The sequence below is a fragment of the Phragmites australis genome, chromosome 3 (assembly GCF_958298935.1).
Source record: "Phragmites australis chromosome 3, lpPhrAust1.1, whole genome shotgun sequence".
Lineage (NCBI taxonomy): Eukaryota > Viridiplantae > Streptophyta > Magnoliopsida > Poales > Poaceae > Phragmites > Phragmites australis.
The window spans coordinates 17,069,147-17,096,740 of NC_084923.1; the positions used below are offsets into that span (position 1 = coordinate 17,069,147).

Below are 27,594 nucleotides of genomic sequence, written 5' to 3' on the forward strand. Positions count from 1 at the left end.
AACAAGGAAAAAGAACAATTAAGAGTTGATATTATGCAGGTTCAATTTGATTTTCTTTTGGCAAACATTACACATTGTCACATTCCCAGCCGTTCTTGCGGAACAGATAAAATGTGCCTCCCAATAACACAACAATAAGGTTACACTTACATCCTTAACGTCTTGAACAAAGATATAAGGGGTTCCACATACAAACAGAAACTACAGAAGTAGAAAGTTTCACGCGATCCTCGTACATAGAAATTGATCAAGACAATTCTTAAAACTCTGGATTAGCATCTTGCAATCACTGAAGTACTGTTTCAGCCTAGAGGACTCGGCTTCTGAAAGAATGGCGCCGGCCTCACGTAACTGAACCCCACGAAATTGCTGTCTACGGCGACGGGGCTGGCCACTGGAGAGTCCAGCACGGGCATGCTCGTCCAGCACTCATCAAAGTTCGCGATGCAGGTCTTGCCAGCAACATTCGGACGGAAGCTTGGCTGGATTTGTCGGGCCTCCAGCTTCTTCCAGTTTACTGATTTGAACCACTTATGGTTCTTTATTTCGTCACTGCCGCCTCGTCCGCTGCCCAGCCGTCTGCCGGCTTCTTTGTGCAGTAACTGAAAGAAATAACACAGGGTTTAAGAAATTTGAAATGGTGATGTTAAGATGAATCTCTCAAGAGAAACATGTTGCAAGACGAGTAGCACAAAGGAAATCTAAATTTCAATCCAACTAACAAGGCGGCAGTTATATCCTAACAAAAATCTGGGGCTCCACAAGCAATGCATGTTGGCATTCTTTTTCTAGGACTTGAGATGTTTTATTTTACCAGCTTCACATTCTGGTCAGAAGCTCAAAGCTGTTGACTTTGAACACAAACACTAAGCTGACTAAACAAAAAACATGGGGGCAAGGTGAACATAGCAGCAACTTACGCCTTTCAACAGAGAGTGAACTTCGCTAGACAAATACGTTGGCAGCTTTATCTTATCCTTCACTATTTTCTGCTGAACTTTATCTCTGTTTCCACCAACAAACGGGGGCTGCCAAATATTGCAGAAGAATAAGCATAAAATAAATAAAATGATATATCAAACAGATAAGTCATCTACGAAGCAAGCACTCCTAGTCAGAAGCTTCCTGCACAAACAACTCACCTTGCCCGTAAGCATTTCAAAAAGAAGGATTCCTACACTCCACCAGTCTGCAGCCTTATCATGACCTCGGCCCTGAATAATCTCTGGGGCCATATACTCAACAGTACCACACATTGAGTTTGATCTAGTATTTTCATCAAATTCCTTTGCCACGCCAAAGTCCGTTAGCATGGCCTAAAAACATAGACATGACAGAAAAAAAAATCAAAACTCTAATTAGTACATGAAGGAAGAAGGTGATATAGGAGGGACAGAGGATATATTATCAGCAGAGGATATATTATCAGATCCTTACATGGCCATCAGCATCCAATAAGATATTCTCAGGCTTCAAATCCCTATGCATAATACCATTGGCATGGAGGTGGGCTACAGCAGATACAATTTCAGCAGTATAGATGCGTGCAAGCTCCTCCCTACCAGATAAAAGTAGCTTAATTAAAAGCTAGTACAACTTGATAGGCACAAAAGTGGAACTATGAAATTAAATTACCTAAACAAACCCTGTTGGTAAAGCTGGAAGAAGAGATGTCCCCCATTTATGAAGTCCAGGACAAGGTAAAGTCGGTACTTTGTCTGCCAAAAAGTGTAATGCTTAGTATGGCAACAGGATACTAATAAAAGTATAACATCCAAGTTTGGCACCAAAGAATGAGCACACAAATGGCAATTGCCTACCTGAAAGGAGTACCTCAACTGCACTACGAAAGGATGATCAACTTTTGTCAGTATATCTCTCTCGGCTTTCATGTACTCTGCATGATTCTTCTCCAAAATCTTGTCCTTCCTCATAACTTTCATTGCATATATTTCTGAAGTGCCTTTCTTTCTCACCTGATAGACTTTGCCAAATGCCCCTTGACCAACAAGCTTCAAGACTTCAAAGTCATCAAGTCCAACACCCTCATTCTCCTTTTTTGCATCATCAAGCTCTTCATCACTAAGCGGCCCTTGGTTAATTTGCTTTTCTTTGGTAGAGCACTCCGAAAGTTCCAATGAGCTCTCTGTCTCGCGCAGTGTAAGCTTGCTAAATGGCAAAGACTGGCTAACAAGAGATGATGGACCGACAAGAGAATGAGATCGCTTGACAATGACCACAGGGTCATTGTAAACCTCATCGTTGGACTCAGCAACAGGTGCTGGGCTGTCTGGAGTGAGAATACTCACTTCGGTGGGAGTCTGGACTGCAGTAGGTCCAAAAACATCAGAAAAATCGAACTCAACATTTTCAGAAGGGACAACATCTGGAGGCCCCCCTGGCAGAAGTACCTTCCCTCTAAAGAGCTTGGGGCCCTGAACACGAGCTGCTGTAACAGAGGTTACCTCAGAGGAAACCATGTTCAAGAGCCCAGGATTCAGCAGTCTAGAGTTGTGATGCCTAGAAAGTCTTGGGCCACAATTTCTGCTAGGGAGGCTCCCCACAACCACTTCCCAGATTGACAAGGATAACACCTTACAGGGCAGCTGTCTAAGGGAGGCTCCCTCCACCAAACCCCAGGACAACGGAAGATGCAGGGCTGCGAACAATGGCCTTGAACAAATGGAAATTATCAAAGACAACTGGGAACCCAAGGAATCCTGGAAGGAGGCAGGGTGGGAAGCTGCCGTTGTTTCCCGTTGAACAGGAAACTTTGGATGCCACTGTTCTTCCTGAATTCATGAGATCAACTTGTCTATTGGCTGCAGGTAGAATGAAAATATAGTTAGTTTCACAGAACGGGCAGCTTGCTTGATGAACATTGAGAAGGGAAAAATAGAAAAGAACTTCAGGCTAGGATGGTTGAACTAGCATGAAGTTGGTCACAGCTTTCAGTACAGAACGCATGAACTATCAACCACGAGATTACAGCAGACAGTAAAAAGATGGTAAAAGCTCATACTGTGAACCTAAAATTCATGATTTACTGGAAGCAAAATGCACTCTCGGAATAAATATACCTCGCTATACTTTTATTGCTACATTATGATTTTGGGCAAGCTATGATAAGTATATGCATGAGCAAAAAGCAGGAAAAAAACAGTGATTATATGGTCAAGCGTGTTCGTAAGAAGATTCGCCAGATTTCAAACATGTACACAAGAAGAAATGCCAATCCTGTATCGCTTTTTTAAATAAGGACGAAAGAGCACAAAACTAACAAGCAACAAAGAATCAGATTCTATACAGGGAAATAAATCGGAACAAATCCTTCTGGAAACAACGAAAAGATAAGGAAGTCAGCCAATTAACTGTTCAAATTTACGAACTATCTAACAACTAAAGTGCAATAAAGGGGCCCTTTGAGACTTTCAGTGTCGATCCCTTTACAGTAAACCGGTAACACACCAGGTTACATTGATCAAAGACTGAAACTGTGAAATGGCTTCGTCAAAGCAATTTGCTATCAGCCAAACCAGATTGGGCAGGTGTCAAGCTCTAAAAACAGCATTCCAAAATTAGCCACCAAAACAACCAATCCAAGGCCAACAGCTCAGATCAACCAGTAATAGGAACTCGCCCAACCCAAGTCAGCTCTGGAAAACGACCAACTCCACTCCCAGTGCCTAATCAAAGCCGGCGTCCATCAAAACAGGCGTTCCTAACCATGCACCGTTGTTCCAAGCGAACTCGAGAGTCGAGAGCTCAAAATTAACCACCTGGTAAAGCACATCCGAACCTTCCTAGAGGTTACACACAAAATTAACCTATGAAACCTAAGTTCCCTAGTGGAGATGCACAAAGATCAATCACCAAGCCGCACCGAAATGAAAAATCCATACCCACCGGCTAAGTCCCCAAATCCATAACCATCCTCCCCGGCCGCCGGGGAGCCACAGGTCCAAAGAACAGCAATCCCTACAGATCTAATCACACACGCGACTCCCGTGCCCAAACAAGCACAAAGACAACCCCCGAGAGACCTAACGCGCACCACACGGACGAGCACCTTCAGATCGGCCAACCACAATTGCGCCAAAAAAAAATTGGGGGAAAAAACAGACAACGTTTACAAGTCGGATTCGCGCCTGGGGAAGGGGAAGCGGGAACCTGGACAAGGGGAAAGGAAACGGCGGCGGGGGAAGGAAAGGATGGGCGCGGGTAAACGCGAAGACGAACCTTTGCAGAAGGAAGCAGGCGGCGAGGGGAAGCGGCGGCTAGCGGTCGGCGAACTCCTGCGACCACGCGGCGAGGGCTGTAATATAGCAGCGGCGCGAGGGATGCGGGGCTCCGATAGCGGGGAGGGGACGCGTGGCCGGCCCTCATTGGGTGGGTTCCTAGAGCGCAGATCTTGAAAAAAAAATACCGGCGAATATGCGGAGGGTCGGCGGCCACTTGTATTGGATGGGGCCCACTGTCAGAGAGGCGGCACGCTGCCACGCCTTGTAGCCGTGCAGTCCGTTTTCCTCGCGGCGTCGTCTCTCTTTTGTGTTTGGCGCCAATACTGTTTTGCTTTTTTCGATTTGGTCCCTAGTCGCTCCCGTGCTTTCAAGCCCTAAAACACCACGTAAATAGTCATAAACATTCTGGGAAAAAAGGAAATGTGATATAGAGTGTGCTAGCATCAAGCACAAAAAAAAAGTGAAAAAGTACATCGACTAGGAGAAACAAAATACAAATGTTGGCAATTGGAAAAGGATAATAGCCGTTTGATCATGGTGGGTAGGTAGCCGTTTGAGCAGTTCACCAAACGTCTCCCTCGTCAAAATGGATCCAGATTACAAAAACTCTACGTGGAAGAGGTCGTTTTCTTGTAGTAATCCACAAAATTCCAACGGATCATGCCATCTCTCCTCCTAGCTTTGCTTCTTTGCAGTTCAGTGTTACTACTTGTTAGGCCGTGGCGGCGAAGGAAGCTGCGCGGAGAGGGAGAGCCGTGGGAGCTTTTTTTTTTATCTGGAGCCGTGGGAGTCGGGACTCTAGGGAACATGAGAACAGAGGGAAACGAAGTATATTAACCGTTAGGGACCAGCAAACCTTCCATCCCCTTTACTTTGCGGTGACATTTTTTTTTCTAATTTAGACTGTTTTTAAAATATAAGTCGAACACACATAACTTTATACATAATCTTACGTTGCGCGAGCACATATTTTTATCACTAGACGCACCCAACTATATATATATTTAATTTAAAAAAATGCATGGTCTAAAACTTAAACCTAATTGGATAGTTCCAAAAAAAAACTCTAACGGTTGCTCACTTGAACGATTTGTTCACGGGTGATTTGGACTTTGATGGTGCTTCTAGGTTGCACTTTGAACGAGTTGCTCACTTGTTTTATTATATCCTGATTTCGTTTCCGATTCCTTTCGGATTTGGATGGATAACGGGGATATCTTGTGGCCACGAGCTCACGCCAATGCGATGTGGGTCCACCGGCCAACACGAAGTATTGGAGCCGCCCATCTGTTAAACGTCTTTTCTTTGCTTTGAAAATTGCATAAATAAAAAGGCCTAATTCCCCTAACGGTTGCGTGAAGCAGCTAGAAACTAGAATGCTTTGTTAGCACACTATTTTGTATAGAAGCAGTGTATGTCGCCATGGATAAAAGATTAATATACTTCAGTGGAGAGATATTGTGGTAATGCTAGGTGCATATCAGCTACAAATGGTCAGGTGTTTTTTTTAAATGGTGCAAATTCACTATAAATTTATTTTGTTGACTCTAGCTAGATGTTGGACCACCATTGGGTAGTTGAAATTTTTGATACGTGATACGTGTAACAAGACGGAGAAAAATTATACGGCATCGCTGCCACCTCGGATTATACGGCATCGTCTCTAGAAAGAACACACGTGTCACACACAAATCTTCAAGCAACTAGCCCTCAAGATCCCACTCGGTCCTACGTTTCCCTTCCCAGGTTGGCCATTTCCTCTCGCGCACGAGCAAACGTCCTGGCCGCTGCGGCGGCAACCGAAGGGCGGCGCGAGCGGGGTTACGTCGTCTTGGTCTCGTCGGCCGGCCGGCCAGCCAGATGTCTATTCTCAGCGCTTCACCTGCTGTGTGAGAACCACGTTCCATTTCGACTCATGCAAACGCCAGATTCTTGTGATTAGATGAACGAAGAGATGCTAACTAAATGCAGCAAGTGATGCTAATTAAATGTATGCAGTTTGTTGGTTCAATTACAAGTCCATGTCCAAAAATGCGAACGTCCTTCTCGCCATCTGCTCTTGCTACTCCAAGAGCTTGCCCTTCTCTGTTCGTTGCCGCTGCCGGCGACCGGCGGAGGGCCTTTGTACTCAAGCACTCAGGCGACCTCTCGTAGGAAGCGCGTGCGGCATGGGCTAGGCATGCAGCTCGGTGGCGAACCACTTTTTACCTCGCTGACCTCCTTCTTGGCAGAACAGAGCAGAGATGACTAAATGGACGGTCTAGCCTGATACGATATGGATCTATTGAGGTACGGTTCGTTTAGACCCGTTAGTTAAACGGGTCGTGTCGTGTCGGTCTACGTGCAGCGACTTCAACCTAAGTACGGCCCATTTAAAGCCGGGTTGTACCGTGTCGGCCTGCGGCACGGTAGACTCAATGATTTTTTTTTTCCGTCAGTCTGCAGAAAATTAGAAAAAAATCACAAGAACTTGTTTTCACTCGGAATCGAACACATAACATTCTACTTAGAAGTCAAACACACTATCATTGCACCACATATCCTATATGGTATTAGATCTAAACAAATTATATAAAATACTATAAAAATATGAACAGTTAAACGGGTCGTACCGTGCCGGTCCATCATGCCGCGGCTCTGACCCAGGAACGACTCAAGTCGTCGTGCTATGCCAATCCGGGCCGTTAGTCATCGTGCTGTGTCGTACCTGAGCCGTGCCAGCAGTATCATACCTCGGACCAGCTCATGTTATATGGCCCATTTAGACATCTTTAAAACAGAGACACGATGCATGTGACTGGATTGAGTGAGACGAGAGGGGAAATGTGGGAAGAAAAAAGATAGATGTATTTGTAACTGCTTCTCTGATTTTTTATTTTTTATAAAAATATCACTCGAATAAGAGTTTTATAATTTTACAATAATATTTCGAGGAGTGGTTTCTTTACCATTATCAAATAGATACGGCGGCGAGAGAGATTGAGGCTGGAATATTATTGCTTGCCACGTGGAGTCATTCTAGGGGCGGTGCCATAGAGGCTAGTGGCACCAGTGCCGTATAATTTTTCTCCGTAACGAGACCGTAAGAAAAAAAAATGTCGGCACAAAGTTGTACCGAGAAGAAGTATTTTGAAATAAAAGATAAATTTGTAGAACTAAAATTCTTTTTCAAAGTGGCGTAAAGCCAGGACTCAAATTAGTGATATAAACAACCGAAGTGATTACCATTCAAAAGTGGTTCAAGATTTGTTTTACGGAACCCGGAATGATTCAAATCATGCACGATCTTCTTATCCTCCTTGTTCGAACAAAAAAGACGCGTCCTGTCACGAGAAGCGTATTCTCATCTGCCACAACAACGCCTCCGTGCTTCTACTGAGAAAGCATGTCCTATATCCGTTTGCGCATGCAAGGACACGCTTCTATGTTAAACCCGTTTCCATTCAAGGACACGCCTATGTGTAAAATCCGTTTCCCCATCCTCTCGTCTGATCGTCTCCACTATCCACCAATCAACCAACCGTTCCAGAGATGTGCTCCTGCGCCGGCGCGCGCCTCCCCCGCCTGCTCTTCAAGCCCGTACCAAGCTCGAAGCCCAGGCCCGCGCCCCCGCACGGCCCTACCCCAGCCCGGCACGCCCTCGTCGCCGCGCGCGCGGCTGCCCGGGACGACGCGCCCGCGCCGCCGTCCAGCTTCGACTTCCTCGCGCTGAAGCGGGAGCTCGAGGCGGAGGAGGAAGAAGCGGTGGCGGTAGCTGTGGAGATGAAGGATGTAGGAGAGAGAGACGGAGATGTGAGCGAGGTCGATGGTGAGAGGGAGGCGGAGAGGAGTGGGGGCATGAGGAGGAGGCGGCGGCGGATGCAGATGGCGAGGCGGTCGGCGCTGCTCGCGAAGCAGGTAGTAAGCGTGCGCTCAGCGCGGAGCCTCGGGTTCGTGTCGCAGCTCTGGGTCGACCCCGCCTCGGTACGCCGTTGCTCCTTTCTACTATGGATGCATTTGTTTCGTTTGGGCAACAATGCAAGCTCCTTGCTGTCGGTCTGGCTCTGGGCAGTTTTTGAGACGCGATTACCATTTACGTTTTACAATATCGTGTTGGCATGTTGCTTGAGTTGTTTCCTTATCTTGTACGAATGCCAGGGTTTACGATCACAGGGTTATGTGCCTACCCGAGACAAATCTTATGATGTTTGGATTGGCCTTAACTCTGATATCTTTAGTGCAGTTGGTAATGTTCTCTGTACATATTTGTTCTGGATTAGTTGGCATTTGCTGACTGCTAAGCTCAGTGTCCTTTTTTCGTACATTAGTTTGGTTTCTTTCATTTATCGTGTATTCGTGTCAACTAGCAGGGATTTTGCATATAATGGTGTAAGTTGTCATGTGTCTTTGCTCAGGGGGTGGGAGATGTTCAAACGGTCTAAGTAGTACTACAATTAGAGCTTAAACAGTTTTGGTTCCTAATGGAATAGGATAGAACATAGGTATAATATGTCAATAACGGTTGAACAAAAATGTTGTAAAGAATATATATGTCTTGATGTAAATTCTAATGTGGTGTTCCACTGCAAGTAAGTGGTTCTCTTCTGGATAGTCCACAGGATTGGGAACGAGATCAGCCTCTCTTGCTAGGTTGAGAGGATGTAAGAAATGGATGGCGCCAGTTGGGGATAGGCGTTGGCAAGCAATGGTTTAGGTTTTTCCCTAGTGTCTCTTACAAGTGTTCACCACTTATCGGTCTCTAATAGACCATAATTTTTATTATAGGAATATCCCTAGCTTGGTATAAACTGAAAAGCAGTGGTTTTGTTATTCGCAACTTACACAGACCCACGAACCAGCTAGGGTCCTGATTGTAACTTACACAAAGAAAAAAAAGAACATCTACAACAAAGCAAAGATGATGATAGAGTATAACACTGAAATTCATGCTAGGACTATAGCTGTATAGCATCTTCAGGTTAACACACCTCAGTCAGTTGCAAAGCTTAGCTAGCCGATTCATCAGTATCGATCATTAGTGCTACGTGTTTTTTCGGGTTCACCATCTCTTAAAGCTCTTCTGTAGGGATGGCAACGGATCGGGTCGGGGTCGGGTGAAGCAAAACCACGTCCGACCCGAAACCCATCAGTCTAAACCCGACCCGAGCCCGAAATGACACACGGGTGAAAATTTAGCATCTGAACCCGCACCCGTCAGGTGCTCGCCAGGTTTTGGGTGCCTGTCGGGTTAGGATTCTAATCTATGCCACGGGCGCCATAACGGGGACCACAGGGTCCTTGGGTGGCGCCTGCATCTTCTCCAACATCTCCGACGGGAGAGTCTCGATGATCTGCTATAGCACGGCCTTAATGCCCTACACCGCGCCTGCTCCTGCTGCCGCTCGCCACGCCAGCGTCTTCACGTGACCGTACATCGAGTTGGAGATCTTCTGTGGCGGCCAACTCCTCCTCGGGCGCCTCGCGCTGTCGCTGCGAACGATGACGAGGGTGACGTGCCTGCGGTTGCCGACGGCTGGCACTTCTTGCTAGGGACGCAGCCGCCGCCCTTGCATCTCTGGAGGCCGTGCTAGTCAACTGTCGACTCTGCCTCTCTCCCTCTTCCTCGATCCAGCTCCCGGCGTAGATGAAGGGGGCGGCATGAAGGCCGACGCAGAGGGGGCCGTCCAGAGGGGGGCCGGCACACAGGGGGGTCAGCCGGCCGGCGTGGCATGGAGGTGGCCAGAGGGGCAGGTGGGTAACATGGTCGCGTGGTGGTGAGGCTGAAGGGGCGAATGAATAAGGTGATGCCGAAGGGTCAAATGGATAAGGTGGGTGAGAGCGAGAGAAGTTGATCTGCTGTCGCGCCTATCTCGGCCTCTCGGGTGCCCACGGGTTACCCGCGGGGGAAATACTAAATCCACACTTGCTACAGATCGGGTACCCGACCTGCCAGACCCGTGGGTAGGATTTAGAACCCACGGGGACCCGAACCCACGAGTTTGGCTACCATCCCTACTCTTCTGATATCCCTGAGTTTATCATTTGTGTGTATATTGGAGAAAATAACTAACAAGTAGTTGAAGTAACTCGGCAAAAAATATAATGACGGTGAATATTTGTAAAAAAAAAACTCGATCAACCTAGGAAGAACTAGGTAGCATTATAAATAAGAAGAAATAAGCACATAAATTCGCGTTGAAGAGAACTCGAACTTGGGTGGTCTAGACGTACATCTACACCCTCAATCAACTGAGCTAGGTTCAGGTCCTTACGGTGAAGATTTGAAATTTCACTGTTACTAAAAATTACGCTATTACTCCAAGTCTAATAGATCCATAGTAACTCTGCAATGCAGACATCCCAACCTTTGATGTTGTTATCCTAGTTTACAATAATAGAATAAATTTTGGAGGGAATCTAGTAGCTGTGGTTAAGATCCCCACAACTAAATTGATGAACCCTAGTTTACTGTACAGAGCACAGGCTGCACTTCACCTTCCCCCTTTTTGAGATATTTCTAAGGATCAGCTGGTTCAGATAAAACCTTTTCCTTGCAGCGACCACAGAGTCATGCAACCGTTGCATTTGGGATGATTCAGGCATTATCATACAGTATGACAATACTGTGCAAGAAGTAGTAGATTTCATTCTTACATTCAATTTTTAAGACAATGCCACCTTTTCTTTATTTTAACCCATCCTTTTTTTCTTCAGTGGGTTGTTGCGTTGGTTGATGTGAGGCCAAGCTTGCTTTCAGGAGAAGCAGAGAAATTCCTTTTTGAGGACATATATCAGGTGAGATAATAATGCACGCTCGATTGCTTTTCCAATATAGATTTATTCTTGTTATCCTATAAACATATGGAAAAATTTATTCTTGTGACTAGTGCAGCAGAGATCCCTATCTAACTGATGTGCAAGGTATGGATCCATTTTGTAGGTTGGAGATGTGGTGCTTGTTGAGGATGAGTCTGTGATCGAGAACGAACTTAAACTGGCTGGACTGCACAGCTTGGTAAGCTAGCTTTCTAAACAAGATTTAGTTACCATATTCCATCAAACTATATTTTGTTTAGCTAATAAATCAGTAATACTTAGTTCAACCCCTGCAGACTAATCATATTCTATCGTTATTTAACATGACAATAATTTTACTTGTTAGGTGGGCTACAATGTTGTAACTTCCAGGCGGCGCAATGTTGGTAAGGTGAGTCCATGTGATCTTTAAAGAGAGGTAATCTGCGTGGATTTCATTTCCAGTTTGCATTGGAAGAGTCTGCTTAAATACGGACGTTTTTAAGCTCCCTTTTCCATTCCATAGGTGCGTGGCTTCACATTTGACATCAACTCAGGCGCTATGGAGTCTCTTGAGCTTGACTCATTCGGGCTCTCTATTGTCCCTTCTAGTCTGGTAATTTGATTTGTAACCTAATCTCATCCTACATATAAGCTTGCTGAATACTATTCTGCTGCTGTCTCAATACAACACTTGCTTTTGTTTGCAGGTAAGCACATACTGTTTATTTGTGGAAGATGTGCTAGATATAGTCTCTGATACAATCGTGGTGCATGAAGACGCGGTCTCTCGGGTTCAACGGTTAACACAGGTATGCGTTACTGACTGCTTCTGATACAATCAAAATCTTAATAAGCCTTGAAATGTGTTTCTAATTGAAGAAAAAAACATTGTTGAGTGAAAGTGTTCGTTAATTGAATGTTAGGGCATTTGGGGCGCTCAAAACATCCGCGGATCTGGTCGTGAGATCGACGAGTACAGTAAATTTGTGAACAGGAGAAGACGAAATAGTCAGGGAAAGTTCGGTGGCCGAAAACTCCGTAGGAAAACGAGGGATCCGGAGGATGAGTGGGAGCTGCCAATGGATTATTGACACATCGTACTAGCTGCAGCTTTGCAGGACGAGAAGAATTTCCCCTGCTACTATTCTAGTTAGTGCCATTTTTCTTGCTGCAATAGTCAATACTAGGATATGGTTTGAGGATCACGATTCACGAAAGGGTGGCCCTTTCTACCTGGTCATCTTTTAGTCGCTTTGGTCCAGTGGGTTAGTGAAAAGCGGAGTTCATTTGTCATGTAATATGATGGAGCCCCGTTTGACTTCGTCGACGCTGAAATGCATAACTGTAATCATTTAGTGATGCAGTGGTATACTGCCGCCTACGTTTTTTTAGAAGGTACTGCTGCCGACTGGTACTGGTAGTATCTTGTCTCTCTTTCTGTTGCCTCTTGTTCTTTAGCTAGTGGAGGCCCATACGGACTGGTGGAGTCCGCGCTTGCGCGTGACTACCGACCTCAGTTTAACTGGGCCCTGCATTTTTGGCAGTAGTGCAACAACCAACCAGATTAGTCCTGGTGTGAAAGCATTCTTGGGTTTGAACTTTGAACTGTGGGACCTGGTGAGCGAATGACAGCGTCGCCTCCTTTACTCGCACCAGATTCCGCTGGCCAATCGATGGCAGTATGGCACCGACCGTTGTTCGCCAAAGTCAATTCTGACGGCGTGCAGCAAAGATCACCATCGTTCAACAGTGCTCGGTGCTTGCTGCTGCTGATGATGATCGAGCGGAGAGCAGAACGGGGACTATCGTCGTGGAACCATGGAACTGTAGGTGCACTAGAGCTGCCTCTACTCCTGGCGTTTGTCCGTCTCATTATCTTCCCATAGTACTTTTCCTTTCACGTGACGTCAATGCCGATCTGAGATTACTGTAGCTGAACTGAAGGCGAGCAGATGCAGTTGTCGCCGATAGATCATAGATCCCATGGATAAGACAGCGGTGGTGCCGGGAAGTTGTTGCCGGCGATAGGATCCCAGCCTCCATGATCGTGCGTGCACATGGGCGTGCCCTGCCAGTGCGAGGGCGTGAGGTCTCCCTCTCACCAACATTGCACGCCTGATTTATGATCGCGTTCTACAAACTCCCAGGCTCCCAGCTACCTCCTCTGCTTGCAGCTTCTAGTAGAAAAATACTCGAGCAGCAGCTCGACAACACCGGGACGCTATAGGAAGGGTTCTTTCCTGCGGCACACCGTCTGTTCTCTCCCTTTGATATTTTGGAGAGCGGGCGGCAGAAATCGGTTACCGCCATCATTGCCTCTAGTGGAGAGACTACAGAGCGCCCGTGTCCCATGTGAAGCCACCTACGTTTGACTTTCGCGAGACCTGCACTGGTATTGCTGTACCAACGACCACGGGGCAGATGGACGAAGAAGAGGAAGGCGACGAAAGGTGAAAGCTGAGCCGTGTTCGCAGTCGGGCAAAACCGTGGGTCAACTCTCGGTCTCCCTCTACCTCTCGCCCGCCTACCCGGCGCAAACCGTGGGTCAACTCGCCCCAACCGGTCCGGCCACCCCTCCCCCCCCCCCCCCCCCGGCCGGAGTCGTCGCCCATCCCCTCCTGTTATTTTACCGCGCACAAGTTTGACCATGGACGGAGGCTGCCTAGCTCCCACTTCATTCTCCTGGTCCCCTTCGCTGGTTCGCCTTCACACGCGGAAAAAGTCTCCCTCTCCCCACCCTGTAGCTCCGTTCACATTTCACGCCGGTGACGGGGCTCTAAAGCTTCCTCCACCCCCAGTCAACTACTCTAACCTGACCGCGCCAAAGGGAGAGTCGTTTTTCTTTAGTGTTTCGGTCGTTTTGCGCGGTGAGTGCGGCATAACTTCCAAGAACTGGGGTTTGGAGAGGGGAGGGAGAAACAAGGGGGAGAAGACAACAGGTCGTACCGATTGATTGGGGCTGGAAAGTAGGAAGAGACTGAAGAAGAGTAGAGGAAAGAACGAGGAGGAAACATCCAGGAGCTAGAGACGCCAGAGGAAAGGTGAGTTCTTGGCCTCTCTCTCTCTCTCTCTCTCTCTCTCTCTCTCTCTCTCTCTCTCTCTCAGGTTGTTGTCTTTCCGAGTGAGGGTTCTTCTCAGTCAGGTGTATCTTGATTCGTTGAGAACTCAGAAACTTCAATTTGGAGGCAGGAGTTCGCGCGACAGAGTTTCTCTGTTATTCTCCTCTTTCTTAAGGCGAGCTCAAGATTTTGCGAAAGGAGAAGTACTGAGGATTCGGGAGTTCATAATGCTAGGTAGATGATTCCTTTGTTGTTTCCGCTCGCTTCTCTCTGCACATGAGATCGCATGTTCTTTCTTCTTCCACCCTGGAGATCCTACTTGGAGTTTTCTGAGTGTTTTGTGCTACCAACCAACCATCATGGCCACGTTAGTTCAAGATGATCATTGCTACGTCTCTGTTCAAGTAATTTGTTAGTGGGAGGCTACGTGTTCCGGTGAATTAGGTACTCTGACCGGTCTCATGAACAGAAGAGGCCAAAGTGGTTAGGACAGTCAGTAGCTTTTGAAGTCTAAAAATTCAGTACCTTATGATTTATTGTTTTCCTAACCACTGAAGTTCTCGATAATGATTCCTGTTATGTCTTTCTAATAGGCCAAAACGATTAGTTGCGTACTGATTTCAACTTTCAAAGCCAAACGCAGTGGCTGGCATATGCGTAGAATCTTTGTTGTGGCAATCTTAACCTTACATTTCTTTTCTTCTTCGGAAGCTAATCCTATTTGCAATTTTGCATACGGTGCTGCGTTTCTTACATCTTATTTTCTGTTGTAAAGAGCAAGCAAATTTCCATGCTACATATCCATCCAACCAAGACTGCTAACCTGCTACTATTTTTCCCTCGAAAATTTTGCCATTGCAGGTGAGGTGGCAACTGGTGTTCGAGCTTGGAAGACATCCTTGACAGGCATAGCAGTCTTCCGGTAACTGCTATCTACAACCCGATAGCTGTGTGCTGTGGGTGATGCTCTGGATCTTTCTTGATCGATGGCAAGTGCAAACACAGAAGGTTTTCGCCTTGTGAGATGTCCCAAGTGTTTTAATGTTCTCCCAGAACCGCCCAATGTTACGGTCTACAGGTGCGGTGGGTGTAGCACCACTCTTCGAGGTAAATTCGAGGATTCACTGGACTAATAAGAACTACTCTCTCCGTTCAGAAATAATAGGTGCATTTTATTTTGAAAAAGTTAAATTTTATGTACTTTGATTAATATTGAATCAAATTATAAGAATATATAGCGTATAAAAATTACATAACTAGGTTCACAATTAAAAATGAATTCACACTATATAGGTTTTATAGCTGTAAATGATATACTTTGTAAGAAAATCTTAGTCAAAATCTAACTTCAAAGACTAAGCCAAAAAAATACATCTACTATTTCTGAATAGTGGGAGTAGCTAGTTTCTATCATCTGGTTGCTCATTAGTTTCTGAAGTGCCCCTTCTTGTTGTGCTCATGCAGCTAAAATCCGTGCCGGCAATGGACAACAAGCGGCCACGAAACAAGTTCGGCAAGACTCCGACAATTATTCGGTCGCCACCTCTGTGAGCAATGGGGTGCCCCCTCAAAACAAAGACCAGGCATCCAGTGGTGCTGCCATGGCCAATTCCTGCATTGCCGATGCTCCAAGCGCCGAGCATGACAGCAATGGCATAAAGAGCAATGAGAATGGTGATGTTTTGCTGGCTGAGAGGAATGCTGTGGAGGTTGAAAATACTGAGAACAAGGATTCTCACAATTTTGACGACCAGTATACCAATTCAAGGATGGAAGGTCCTGCTGAACTGACACACCCCAATCCAAATGGCACATGTTTAGATCCCGGTGAAGCAGAAAACCACACAGTGGAACAATCTGCAGATAATTCAGAGTCTTGCACAGCAAGAGAAGATGATGATACGGAATGCCGCTTAAATGCCTCTGAAAACAATATGCTCTCTCCTGAGAGGAGCAAAGTAGCAGCCGTCAGTATGCAAGATTCTGAGCAGAAGGGAACAGGCGAAACCGAAGATGCGGCAAACACGAAGAATTATCTTGTAAGGGTACAATCTCGATCTTGTGATCTCCGAGCATCAGGTAACTCACTTGATTTCCATTCTGCACGGACTTCCCTTCAGTCAAAGAGCTTCAGGGCAAGTGAACCTCTTCAATCAAAGATCATGAACACAGTAGATGAACTGAAAGGTGACCTTTCTGAATTGTTCAGTAAACCTCCAGATTGCAAGCCAAGGGCGTATCCTCCACGTCATTCCAAACAAGATGGCTACAAGTCACGTGCAACCATCACATCCAGTGCACCTCTTGCAGCATATCATCCTGCTGCTAAGCATTCTAGCCATGCATCTCGCCTAAGCAGGTCCGGCCAGGTTGCTCCTCGTGGACTACCCTCACTGCGATATCGCCGGCACAGGGCTTACTCATACCATCACAGTGTTCAAATGGAAATGAGACCCTGCCGTCATGAATGCTGCCATAGCTGCCGACCACCGTGTTACAGATCCTGCAAACAAGAACCTGAAATGCACGGGCCACCGGTCAAGGAGATCAAGCGGCGGCCTCCCCCCAGACATCACTGCCGGCCAGTCCTACGAGGTGCTCCATTCGTCATTTGCTCTAACTGTCTCAATCTACTCCAGCTGCCCACTGATTTCGCCGTCCCAGGCAAAGGGGCGCGCAGGGTCAAGTGTGGCTCCTGCTCTGAAGTTCTCTCCTACTCCTACAGGGACCCCAGTAGGAAGAAACTGCAGTCACCATTCGGGGGTGATGAGTACAGCACAGATGGCTATGAAATTCACCAGGCTGCTGATGGACAACATAATACCGGTTTCCATCAATCAGAAGCAAAACCGGTGTCCTACTCTGAAGAATATGGTCTCTCGTTCGGCGTCAGCTACTCTACCAGCACCGAGGACGGACAGCCTCTGCATGTGTCAAGGAACTCATCTTTCAACACCAATGATGAAACAAGGGCCAAAGATGGTAAACTTCACCGGCTGATGGGGTACTCTTCGGCCAGTGAGCTGCTTCGGCACTCCCCTGACCTGTACGAAAGCTTTGACAGGCGAACACCTGATGCAAGAACACATGTCGACAGGAAGGGCAAAGGCATTTGCATGGCCAACGATGATTCAGGTGAGCAGGACAGTGCAGTGAAGAGATCAAAGGCGAGGAGTGTTGGCTTGCCACTCCAGGGAATTCTGAAGAAGGGGATCCATGGACTGGAATCCCTGAAACTCAGGTCGTAGTTAACACGGATTGGTTCGCCATGATTTCGACGAATTTAGGAAAAGGATAGCATACACGACAGGTTTAGATTTTAGAAAGAGGTCCAGCTGTTGGCCTTCTGATGGGTATTTTTAGTAGCTCGCATTCTGATCTGTGCGTGCGTGTTATCTGCAATTCATTTGTGTGTAAAGATGTTTTGTTTGCAATTTTGTGTGTTCTTTAATGTGTGTAAGGTTTGCACCCGTGCAAGTAGTCGATGTTGAGGATGTACATATATTAACGATTTTTTGCACGGTTAATTCGTGATTTGTTTGGTTCGATCTTGACAGAGGAGATTGTTGCCTTTGGCCTTTTGGGATTTGTGACGCTGGCCTCTTGTATGATCATTCCCCATTCTTATGATTCGTCTTGCTCAGTGTTCTGTAATCTCTGATCTGTATATTTCTCCACCTGTTCTTTCATTTCCAAACGGCGTTTATCCCAGAGAGCGTCTGGAAGTCCAACCTCTGCCGGAGAAAATTTGCACAAGGTACACGCACGAAATACTGTTCCAGACAGCAGCCGCGCCGACGTCGGCCTGGTGGACGACACCGGCTCCTCATGCCAGTCATCGGCGGCTGCCGGTTGGCGCCACCAGCATGCTGCACAACCGCAACGCGAGCGTCCTCGTGCCCAAAAACTTAACCTGTGCTAGATGAACGCCGGAAAGGCCACAAGCTAAGACTCGCAACTCTTCCGGCTCGTGACTCGTGAGGTTGCAAATTTGCAGGCAGCTGAAGTCCGAACACCGCCGAACTGCTGGTTGTCGGTCGAGGCTGCATCACGTGGACGCAGGGGCGGCGACACAAGCCCCACGGTGGCCGAGGCTTTGGCTCGCGAGCAGAGGGAGACTGGTGGGAGTAGGCAGGGATGATGGTGCACTCGTGCTTGACTTGGGCGGCCGGCGGCCCCCTTTTCCGGCGGGAACTTAGCCTGAACATGCGACGGTTAGTGTTCGTGTTGCGGCAGTTGGTGCTGTCAGCGCGTAGTGTTCTCTTTCTAGTGTAGGCATCCTGATCCTACTCGTGGAGAAAATTTTGGGCAATGTGTTGAGAACTATTGTAATGTAAATGTAAAGGATAGAGATGAAATCGAGATTGGATTTCATCTGTATATTTAATTGTATTGATGTTACAGATTTATACAAATCCAAAGGACACGTTCGTGTCCATTTGGGAGGTATCTTTCCTGAACAAGTGTCTGTTCGCGACATGTAATTGATCACTAGGTATTGCTTCATAATACTTCTCCTTGATCAATTTTGTCATTTATAAACATTACACAAAAACTCTTTAAAAAAATATGAGGCGAAATATAATAATATGCCATTAAAAACTCCTTTAAAATCTAGTGAGAAAAATATTAGAGAAAAATGATATGACATATATGTACACTTGTATTGATATTGCCTCATTAAAAATCTTATATGATAAACTATTTGAAAAAATTCATAAAAAAGGAGTGCAGTTATTCATGATCTAATGATGATTAACATGTTGTAAATTAGGATTTTACTCCCTCTGAACTTTGCAATTCTAGTCGTCTCATACCAATTCCACGAACATTCTTCTAGAATGTAGATATTGGTAAGGACTTTGTGAATAAATCTGCTAGATTTTCACAAGACTTTGTTTACAAATATTTATCTCTCCACTTTTTTTTAATTCATGGGAATAAAATAATTTAAGAGCAATGAGTTTTATGATATTACTTTTTATATAACATGTATATATTTGAGCAATACAAGCTGCATTATCTTCATAGATAATTATATGGAATGCTGATGAGCTTATACCACATGATCCTTAAATATGGTTAATCATTTTACAAAGTCATACATATTCATGTGATACTTCATATAAAGCAAATATTTTAGAATCATTAGTGGAAGTAGCCACCAAAGTTTGCTTTGATGACTTCCATTAGAAGGTTGTGACACCATGTAGGAAAACGAAACCGGTTTGTGATATGACATTGTGAGGATCAGATAAATAGCCAGCATCGATATATCCTATAATGGTCATATGTTGATTTTTCTGATAGAAAAAGCAAAAATCTCTTGTACTTGAGAGATATACGAGGATATTCCTTAAGGCAATCATATCTTTTTGTTGGGTATGCGTTGTATCTAGCCAATAAGTTGACTACAAATGTAATATCAGGTCTGGTGCAATCTACAATATATATTAGTACTCCGATGATACTTAGATATGGAACTTTAGGTTTCAATATTTCTTCATTATCACCTCTAGGTCTTAATTGATCTTTATCCATATCAAGGAATCGAACTATCATAGGTTTTTTAGATGAGTATGATTTATCCATATTGATTTTTTTAATTTTTTTAAGATATATGTAGACTGATGTACAAGTATTCCTGATGGAAGGTGCCCATTGTAGACCTAAGCAAAGCTTGGTTTTACCAAAGTCCTTCATCTCAAACTCCGTATTAAGATGATTGATCATCTCTTTTATATCTTGTGTAGTTCGAATAATGTTGAGATTATCAACATATACTGAGATGATACAAAATTCAGTTTAGAATTTTCTTTATGAACACACAAGGGCAATCATCATTATTTGAGTAATCATTATGTAGAAAGAACGCACTTAGTTGGTTATACCATATTTTACCTGACTGATTTAAGTCATATACAGTGGCTTGTTAGTTTTTCACAATATATGCTCCAATTTGACTTTGGATTCAGAATTTTAAGCTCTTCAGGGACTTTTATATAAATATCCAAATTGAGTGAAACATATAAGTATACAATCACCACATCCATCAGTTGCATGGATAAATTTATTTGTACTGCCAATAAAGATATCGGAATGTAATTCACCTCATAACATGAGAGTATGTTACATCAGAATCGATATCGGGTCTTTTGCATAAACTCTTGTGCTACCAGCCTCGTTTTGTATCTCACCACCTCATTATTTTCATTCTTTTTTCGAACAAAAGCTCATTTTGCTCCCATAGGCAAGACATTATGATTAGTAGATATTATTGAGTCAAATACATCCTTTTTCTTAAGTGAGTGCAATTTTACCTCAATTGATTCCTTTTATTTGATCCAGTATGAGCACTTGAGGTACTCTCGGATTGTTGGAAGCCCTGCAAGAGCACGAGCCCCTGTCAATAGCTTATTTCAAATAATAAAAGTATCATATCCACAAGGAGCTGAAGGTTCCCACGAATGCAATAATCTATGCTTTTGGTATTTTATAATAATACGAAGGAAAATAATAACCAAAATGAATGTAGCAATGATATTAGAATGAGTAGAAATGCTGAAATTAAACAACTACATAGGTAAAAATGAAAGTAAGTAGATAACAACAAAAGTAAATTCATTGAAATAAAATATCAAGAGAAAATATATAGGAAAGGCGCTCTTGAGATGTTGGTTGACCCATCCATAGAGCATATGAATTCAACCATGTACCACTTTGACACTTGAATATCGTTATGAGGGTAGAGCCTTAGGTAGTGGGCCTTTTCTGGGTTATCCACTCCTTATAGTCCTCGTTCATGACCGTACCATCGTTGTGCAAATGAATTTAAGGGAAGTCCTAGACTATAGCCTTAAGTTATGGGTCTTTGTTAATCCCCTGAATTAGTGATCAAGGATGTCAAGGCTAGGGCTATAACACGTTCGTCTATCATCTCATCACACCCATCGGTGATTTTCTCCAAGTCCTCAGTTGACGTTCGCACAATCCACATGAAGAAGAATCATAATACAAACATAATCGATTCTCAAGTGGATCCTCAATCTACATCACGTTATCCTACACTGGGATCCCCTAAACTCAAGAACTAAATCAACTACTCATGCATAAAAGAACACACACTTATAGGGAAATGAAATTGAATCATGATCTGAATAAATGGAGAAATAAATAATATACATATTGTAGAGAAAACCGTTCCAATAATATTAAAGATTGCAAACTCTGGATCGAAGATGCAATCTTTATTGACAATTCCTATGGATGGATTGGTAGAGAATGGAGATGGAATGGTTATGGAGGCATGACGGGGGCTATGGTGGTGTATCCTTTGAAAAAACCTTTGAACCTCCTTTGGATATGATCTTTGTCGCTTTATATTGAGTTTGTGGCGGCGTAGAAGACTTGGATCAATCTAGGGCCATTATATGATATTGAATTTGTGGCACCAAATGATATGCAGTTGGCCTGATTTGGATAAAATCCATGGCGTGTAAAACCGCATAACCCCAGCAAGATGTTGGTAAATTATAATTCTGTAGGTGTGGCCGTGCAATTAATTTGACTCTCTTAATAAGAGATTCAGTTAGGCAATTATGAGTATGTTACATAAGTTACTTAAAGCTCCAAATAATACCTAAAGCCATACAATAATCATTAAATTCATGTGAAGGAAATTTAGCAACTTTATCCATTCTGATATATTGTTTCTTGTGATCAGGATAATTGGCTCTTAATTTGATAATTTTAAGCAATTATTTTGTCATAAGCATAGTTACTAACGATGAGTAATATAGAAATAACATATAGCCTAGAGTTTTTCATAATTCTTAGGGCATATCTTTATCTTCGAGAAGAGAATCCCTGGACAAATAAAAACCACATGCAGATACCCAGGATATCTCGTAAACAGATAAGTTTATTTCTAAAAATGGAAATGAAGACTCTAGAAACTGTATGACACCCTCTATATATGCATAGCCTGGGGACCCTATGGAGGAACAATTCGAGCCAAGTCAGAACAATTCTGCACAAACCATTACACGCCATTGAAGCTTGCAGAACCTCTACATCCACGAAGCCTTTCGTAGTTGGATCTGTACTTGCATCTCCCCTCGACTACATGCAAGGAAGGTGCTCGACTAGGTTAGATTTATCTAAGCTAGCCATGCACCTCCGTGTAATAGTCTCAAGGATCAATATAAGACAAACATGATATATAGTTATTATCCTAAGGGAGGCATGAATCTATATAAAAGCGTATCTATGTGTTCATTTGATTCATCTACTCGAAATATCCCCCATCTTTTTTACAAGCTCGTAAGATCAGCGGTTCATTAATCGTCGATAGTTCTGTATAGATAAGAGACACACATGCCACAATTTTGTAGATGTATCAGTGAGCACCATAAATACTGAAATAGTCCAGATAATGGATGAACAAGATCACAGATATCCTCTTTAATGTGTTCAAGGAAATTGAGTGGTTCATTTTTAATTTTAAAGCAAGAGGACTTCAAAATTAATTTCCATATTGCACATACGGTGCACATAAAATTTGATGATTTCGGAAATTTTACAACATTTATATTATTATTAACATAATTATCAATAATTTTTCTCGTCGTCACTAAACCAGGATGACCAAGGCAATCATGCCAAATCTTGAAATTATAAATATTCTAAAAATATTATTTTGTACGCAACATGTGGTACGCAATTGATATATGTATGATATAATTCAGATGATAATGAAGTAATTTTTCTCCTCCATCTGATTGCCTACTGGTAATTTCTATATAGAGTAAGAGAAAATTCAGTATGAATTTAACTCATATACAGAATATATATATATATAACAAATGCATTAAGTATCATGTCTGGCTATGCAGCCCCGATATGGATACGAGGATATGCCATTTTTCTAGAAAACCCGATACGTGAAAACATTTTACTATTTTTTTGAAAACATAAATAAGTTACTCCCATATCGATGGAGGTTGCATCAGCACACCGCTTGAAGTTGCCATCAAGAGTTACAAGAAGGCGGTTGCATATACAAATAAGTGAATAAGACATTTCATATGGATAGATATGCAATCAACAAGAGAAAAGACCTTAGAGGCCCATATGACCAAATGCACATATATTCAATATGTTGTAATGATGCGTACTCCATCGTTAATATAATAGATTTAGGAGCAGACAGTACCAAATGCGGGCTGCACTAACCTATATCAATTTCATTGGAGGTACATCTTCAGACAATACCAAATGCGGGCATATGTGCTACTCACCAGGGCAAGTTCGCAATCCTATAACAGATTTAGGGGTGAGTGGGCAACTCACCAGATCTGGAGGGAGGCTGCCAGCTGTAGGATCAAAGAGCCCGACCAGAGGGGGTGAATAGACGATTCTAAAAATTCTAGCAAGATATAACCGATAAAGATGCGAAATTAAAAGCAATCGGTCACAACACATATGAAACCGCTAAAATCTATGCCTCAATGAAAGTGATCGATTCTATGTCTATATCAAGGTTCGCAACCTAGGGTGACATGTAAGCAATTATAATTCTAAGAATGTAAATTGCTCAAAGTAAATAAGCTTAAGTAGGCAAACCACAAAAGAGACACTGGATTTTTTACCGTGGTCTCGAATACTTGCCGGTCTCCCCTAATTCATGTTGAGATGGGTTCAAGTCTTTAACCGCTTCTCTATCAAGTATGCAATTCTCACTACAAGAAGAGACTCACCATGAGCAACTTGACCTTGAGCCGAATTAATCTAATGAACCACTCACTACCTCGATTCCACTAGACTTGTATTTTACTACTTTGGTAAGATGTGCACAAAACCTCTCACAATTACATCGGGCCTTCTCACAAGCTTCATTGAGAAGATTATCGGATCATAACACCACCACACCATCTAGGTGTTGACAAACACCAAGAGTAACAATTCAAGACGAACTTGATTCTTACCAAGTGTCTAAAGCTCAATCACTAATACAAATGCACTTGATTATTGCCTCACAACCCTCTCTATATGCAACAAATGCACAAATATGTGGAGATGACTTCACTTAGCTTAAGTATGCTCAATGGGGCAGGAGTACTAGCCCAAGCCATTGGACACGGGGTATTTATAGGCCACAACCCAAAATGTAGTCGTTATCCAAAGTCTGACTTCTCTATGCATCTGGCGATCAGACCGCAGTTCACCTGGCGGTTGAACCGCTACTGGACTAACTACTCTAAAACTAGTCGTTACAGCTTTTTCACTTTTTCAACGGTCACATAGACCCTCTTAGCAGCCATACCGCCAAGTGACGGTCTGACCGCCATCCTCTCCAGAAAAATGGAGGTTCTCTGCAAGCTCCAGCGATCAGACTGGCCTCCTTGGTGGTCAGACCATCACCCGATCCAGAGAGATGACAGTTCTATGTTAGTTTCAGGAGTTAGACCCCCATCTTGGCGGTCAGACCGCCAACCTGACGGTCAGACCAGAATTCTTGGCAGTCGGACCGCCACTCCTAGAATAACACTGCCGACACTCAGAGGAACAATGATAACTTTTGACCCTGATGTTCGATTTAGGTGATCTTAGACTCTACGAAAAACTTATTCAGAGGGTTACACACCCTAACTGATTGCTTGATCTCAAACATATTAAATCAAACCTAAAACATAGTCCAAAGATCCACCATAATGAAAACTACATGAACATTAACCTTTTGCAAAACAAATTTGCAACCTAAATGCTACATACGATCAAGGGTTAAAGCATTCATTATGACAACTTAAAAAACACCTTTGCAAACTTACTGATATGCCACATGAAGTAGGAACATGGACTTGAGCTATTTGCAAAACCGATTTGCAAACAATAGCATCCTACCAAAGAGAGTATGCACATGCAAGATTAAGCTTATTTATCAACACATGGTAAAACTCAAGCAATCGTCTAGAATCCTCTTAATAATACAACATTTATCCTATTAATCTAGTCATTTCTCTTCTCTAATGACCATTGACCGGCAAAAGAAAATGTCTTGTATTCTATATCTTTGTCTTGAGCTAGTCATCCCGTTGGACTTGACAAACACATCATCCGAGTCCCGATGCTTCTTCTAGGCTTGTCATCAACTCTTCACTTGAACTTGATGCCGATGTTCATCATCGCTTCCTATATCGATCCTCTCTTGATCTTTCCGGAAGCTTGATGAAATTCACTTGATTGCTTCCTATGACCAAGAATGAAAGACTTCTCTCTTTTCATATCGTCTTCATCCAGTTCACCACCGAGGTGTGAATCTCAAGCATCAAGCACATAAGTTGTTCACCAAGCTTGTCTTGATCTTGCTCTTCCAACTCGGCACATTGAATATCTCAATTCAATATTTATCTTCAAATAAAACCTAACCTCAACTTACTCTCAAGCACATAGCACATGGGTTAGTCTATAAAACTCAATTGACAATTTCATACCTTTAGTTACTTGATTTCCACAAGTAGCTTTAGTCTTCACGTTTATTATCAATATTCTTAAGACCATCCTCAAACTCTGAGGTCTCTTATTTTCTAGTTTCTTCTTCTTCACATGAGCATCACTTGCAGCTCAATAACCTCGATGCATATCTTTTGGTCTTATGGCATTCCTCGATGAATCCTTGCTCAATCCTCCATGCATCACCTATGAAAATAACATACTAACAATTTTCAACACAATTGTCAGTCCATAAGTATTATCATTAATTACCAAAACTACATTTAGAGGCTAGGTGCACCTTCACTGACTGGAGCCATGGGCAAGCGGGGCGGCTTCTGGCTAGAGTTATGGGTGGGCGAGGCCGTTGCCGCCTGGAGGGTGGGGCAAATGCTAGTTAGCGGCGCGGGTGGCCACCAGCGTGGTCGCTATCGGTGATGGTGAGAGGCACTGTGTGCTGGCGAGATGAGAGAAGAGTCAAAAGGGAGGCAACTGGTGAGATGCGAGAGGGAGGAAACAAGAAAGCCGATATTTAGGGATTCGAGTGTGCCAGCACCACAACTATCGAGGTGAAAGCGATGGGGATGCCTCCGATGCTGATCCATTGGATATGCCATCGGTGGTGGCCTCTTCTCTTCGGATCCATTGTCATTGTTGAAGGAGGGATGATTGAGCCTCCTGGGGGGTTACTGCTACTAGTGTGACGATAGGGTCGACGTCGCGGTTGCTTCCTCAGATGAGGAGGATGTTGCTATTAGCGAGGGGAAGCAGTTGGTAAGCACCACCACGGTTGTGGCTACCACGGAGGGGTGTGCCATTTGCGTGCCACGGGTGCCGCCATCGGGATGGTGCACCTGTATAACCATTGTGATGAGGTCGGTGGTGCGTTGGCGTCACAGTGGGTGACGATGTTGGAGAGGAGGAAGAATGCAAAGTATGGCTTCTTCGAGTACCATGAGGGAGGTGAGTACGTTGTAGAATGGGTCGTCATCATGCTCACCCTTATATGGGCCCATTAGCGGTAGAACAACGTGGCTGGTAACAAATGCAAAGAATAGAGATGAACTCGAGATTAGATTTTATCCATGTATTTCATTGCCTTGATGTCTATTCAGAGGCATTCCTCCTCGTGAACGTGTGTCCTTTCTGGTTGATCACCCGTCATTGTTTCACTCCAAACAAAGAACCTGTAGCTACGGGTTTCCCACGCCGTGTGAACTCAACTTTGGTGTGCTTTATCCATCACAAATTTCGTAGGTTGTGTCACGAGCTTAGAGAACACTCCTCACGTGGTGTATCCGCGTACAAGTTTTCCTGTATACTGTTACGCTGTTTGAACGTTTACGGCACGACGCAGTCATTTACAAAGCCGTACGATTGCAACGCAATACACATACACGTTATGTATTGCGTTCACGCAGAACACAGGACCGTACAACATGCGGGATCAACTCTTTTCACCCTAGCTGCTGCTGCTGTTCGCGCGCCGTTGCTTCAGCCGGCGCGGCACCACCCTTCACACCGTCATGATCGCCACTGTCGCCGTCGCGGCGCTGCTTGAGCGCCCGAAAGACCCGTGAGCTCTCCTCGAAGATGCGCGCGCGGCAGTCGTAGTCCGTGGGCCTGTGCCCCTCGTCCTTCCCCGCAATGGCCTCCTCCTCCAACACCTCCAGCTCCTCCGGCGCCAGCCCAGCCTCGACCTCCATCTCCCCGTCCTTCCGCGCCTCCACGGGCTCCGTCCCGCCTCCAACGCACGCACGGGCACGCAGCGCGAGAGCCACGCACCCGGCAGCGCCACGGCTCGTCGTCGTCGCCCAGACCTGGCACGTCCCCGGGCGGGGCGCGCGCGGGCCGATCGGCGCCTGCGCCTGTGGCCGCGTGGGCGCCAAGCCGGAGCCGGGCCGCATGTCTCGTGCGGAGAACGGTTGGCCTAGCACGTACTAGTGACGTAGGCACTCGCACCGTGCCGTGGACGTGCGACGGTCGGTTGGCTTCGGCGGATGCGTACGTCTGGGTTGGGCCGTTGG

The 27,594-nt window shown here is 44.6% G+C and overlaps 4 protein-coding genes across 6 annotated transcripts; 2 read left to right on the forward strand and 2 right to left on the reverse strand.

Moving 5' to 3' along the window:
- Positions 1–100: 100 nt before the first annotated feature.
- On the reverse strand, positions 101–4,394 carry LOC133912451 (serine/threonine-protein kinase AtPK2/AtPK19-like). The gene is made up of 7 exons (XM_062355181.1): positions 4,240–4,394; positions 1,821–2,822; positions 1,636–1,718; positions 1,438–1,558; positions 1,143–1,316; positions 921–1,028; positions 101–602 (listed from the first exon to the last, which is right to left on the reverse strand). Exons 2-7 carry the CDS (start codon positions 2,478–2,480, stop codon positions 303–305), a joined length of 1,446 nt encoding a protein of 481 aa, XP_062211165.1. The 5' UTR covers positions 2,481–2,822; positions 4,240–4,394; the 3' UTR covers positions 101–302.
- Positions 4,395–7,719: 3,325 nt separating this feature from the next.
- Positions 7,720–12,377, forward strand: LOC133912452 (uncharacterized). The gene is made up of 7 exons (XM_062355182.1): positions 7,720–8,204; positions 10,935–11,015; positions 11,161–11,235; positions 11,383–11,427; positions 11,542–11,631; positions 11,726–11,827; positions 11,942–12,377. The coding sequence occupies exons 1-7, from the start codon at positions 7,773–7,775 to the stop codon at positions 12,107–12,109; spliced, it is 993 nt and encodes a 330-aa protein (XP_062211166.1). The 5' UTR covers positions 7,720–7,772; the 3' UTR covers positions 12,110–12,377.
- A 1,243-nt stretch (positions 12,378–13,620) lies between these two features.
- Positions 13,621–17,665, forward strand: LOC133912453 (protein ENHANCED DISEASE RESISTANCE 4-like). 3 transcript variants are annotated; one of them, XM_062355186.1, is made up of 4 exons: positions 13,621–14,059; positions 14,188–14,311; positions 14,939–15,184; positions 15,542–17,665. In XM_062355186.1, the coding sequence occupies exons 3-4, from the start codon at positions 15,064–15,066 to the stop codon at positions 17,323–17,325; spliced, it is 1,905 nt and encodes a 634-aa protein (XP_062211170.1). In that variant the 5' UTR covers positions 13,621–14,059; positions 14,188–14,311; positions 14,939–15,063; the 3' UTR covers positions 17,326–17,665. The 3 variants fall into 3 exon arrangements, with proteins under 3 accessions (XP_062211170.1, XP_062211169.1, XP_062211168.1); XM_062355185.1 differs by having other exon boundaries at positions 14,208–14,311; XM_062355184.1 differs by lacking the exon at positions 14,188–14,311.
- An 8,975-nt stretch (positions 17,666–26,640) lies between these two features.
- Positions 26,641–27,594, reverse strand: LOC133911023 (uncharacterized). The gene has a single exon (XM_062353251.1). It carries the CDS (start codon positions 27,472–27,474, stop codon positions 27,025–27,027), a length of 450 nt encoding a protein of 149 aa, XP_062209235.1. The 5' UTR covers positions 27,475–27,594; the 3' UTR covers positions 26,641–27,024.

What these genes read in the sequence shown, in the direction of transcription:
- LOC133912451 (XM_062355181.1), bottom strand. Translation starts at nt 2,480, where the DNA reads ATGGTTTCCTCTGAGGTAACCTCTGTTACAGCAGCTCGTGTTCAGGGC. An exon ending in AGTTGAGGTACTCCTTTCAG is followed by an intron (nt 1,719 to 1,820) that starts GTAGGCAATTGC and finishes ACTTTTTGGCAG; the next exon opens with ACAAAGTACCGACTTTACCT. An exon ending in TTCACTCTCTGTTGAAAGGC is followed by an intron (nt 603 to 920) that starts GTAAGTTGCTGC and finishes TATTTCTTTCAG; the next exon opens with TTACTGCACAAAGAAGCCGG.
- LOC133912452 (XM_062355182.1), top strand. Translation starts at nt 7,773, where the DNA reads ATGTGCTCCTGCGCCGGCGCGCGCCTCCCCCGCCTGCTCTTCAAGCCC. An exon ending in TGGCTGGACTGCACAGCTTG is followed by an intron (nt 11,236 to 11,382) that starts GTAAGCTAGCTT and finishes TTTACTTGTTAG; the next exon opens with GTGGGCTACAATGTTGTAAC. An exon ending in GGCGGCGCAATGTTGGTAAG is followed by an intron (nt 11,428 to 11,541) that starts GTGAGTCCATGT and finishes TCCATTCCATAG; the next exon opens with GTGCGTGGCTTCACATTTGA.
- LOC133912453 (XM_062355186.1), top strand. Translation starts at nt 15,064, where the DNA reads ATGGCAAGTGCAAACACAGAAGGTTTTCGCCTTGTGAGATGTCCCAAG. An exon ending in GTGTAGCACCACTCTTCGAG is followed by an intron (nt 15,185 to 15,541) that starts GTAAATTCGAGG and finishes GTGCTCATGCAG; the next exon opens with CTAAAATCCGTGCCGGCAAT.
- LOC133911023 (XM_062353251.1), bottom strand. Translation starts at nt 27,474, where the DNA reads ATGCGGCCCGGCTCCGGCTTGGCGCCCACGCGGCCACAGGCGCAGGCG.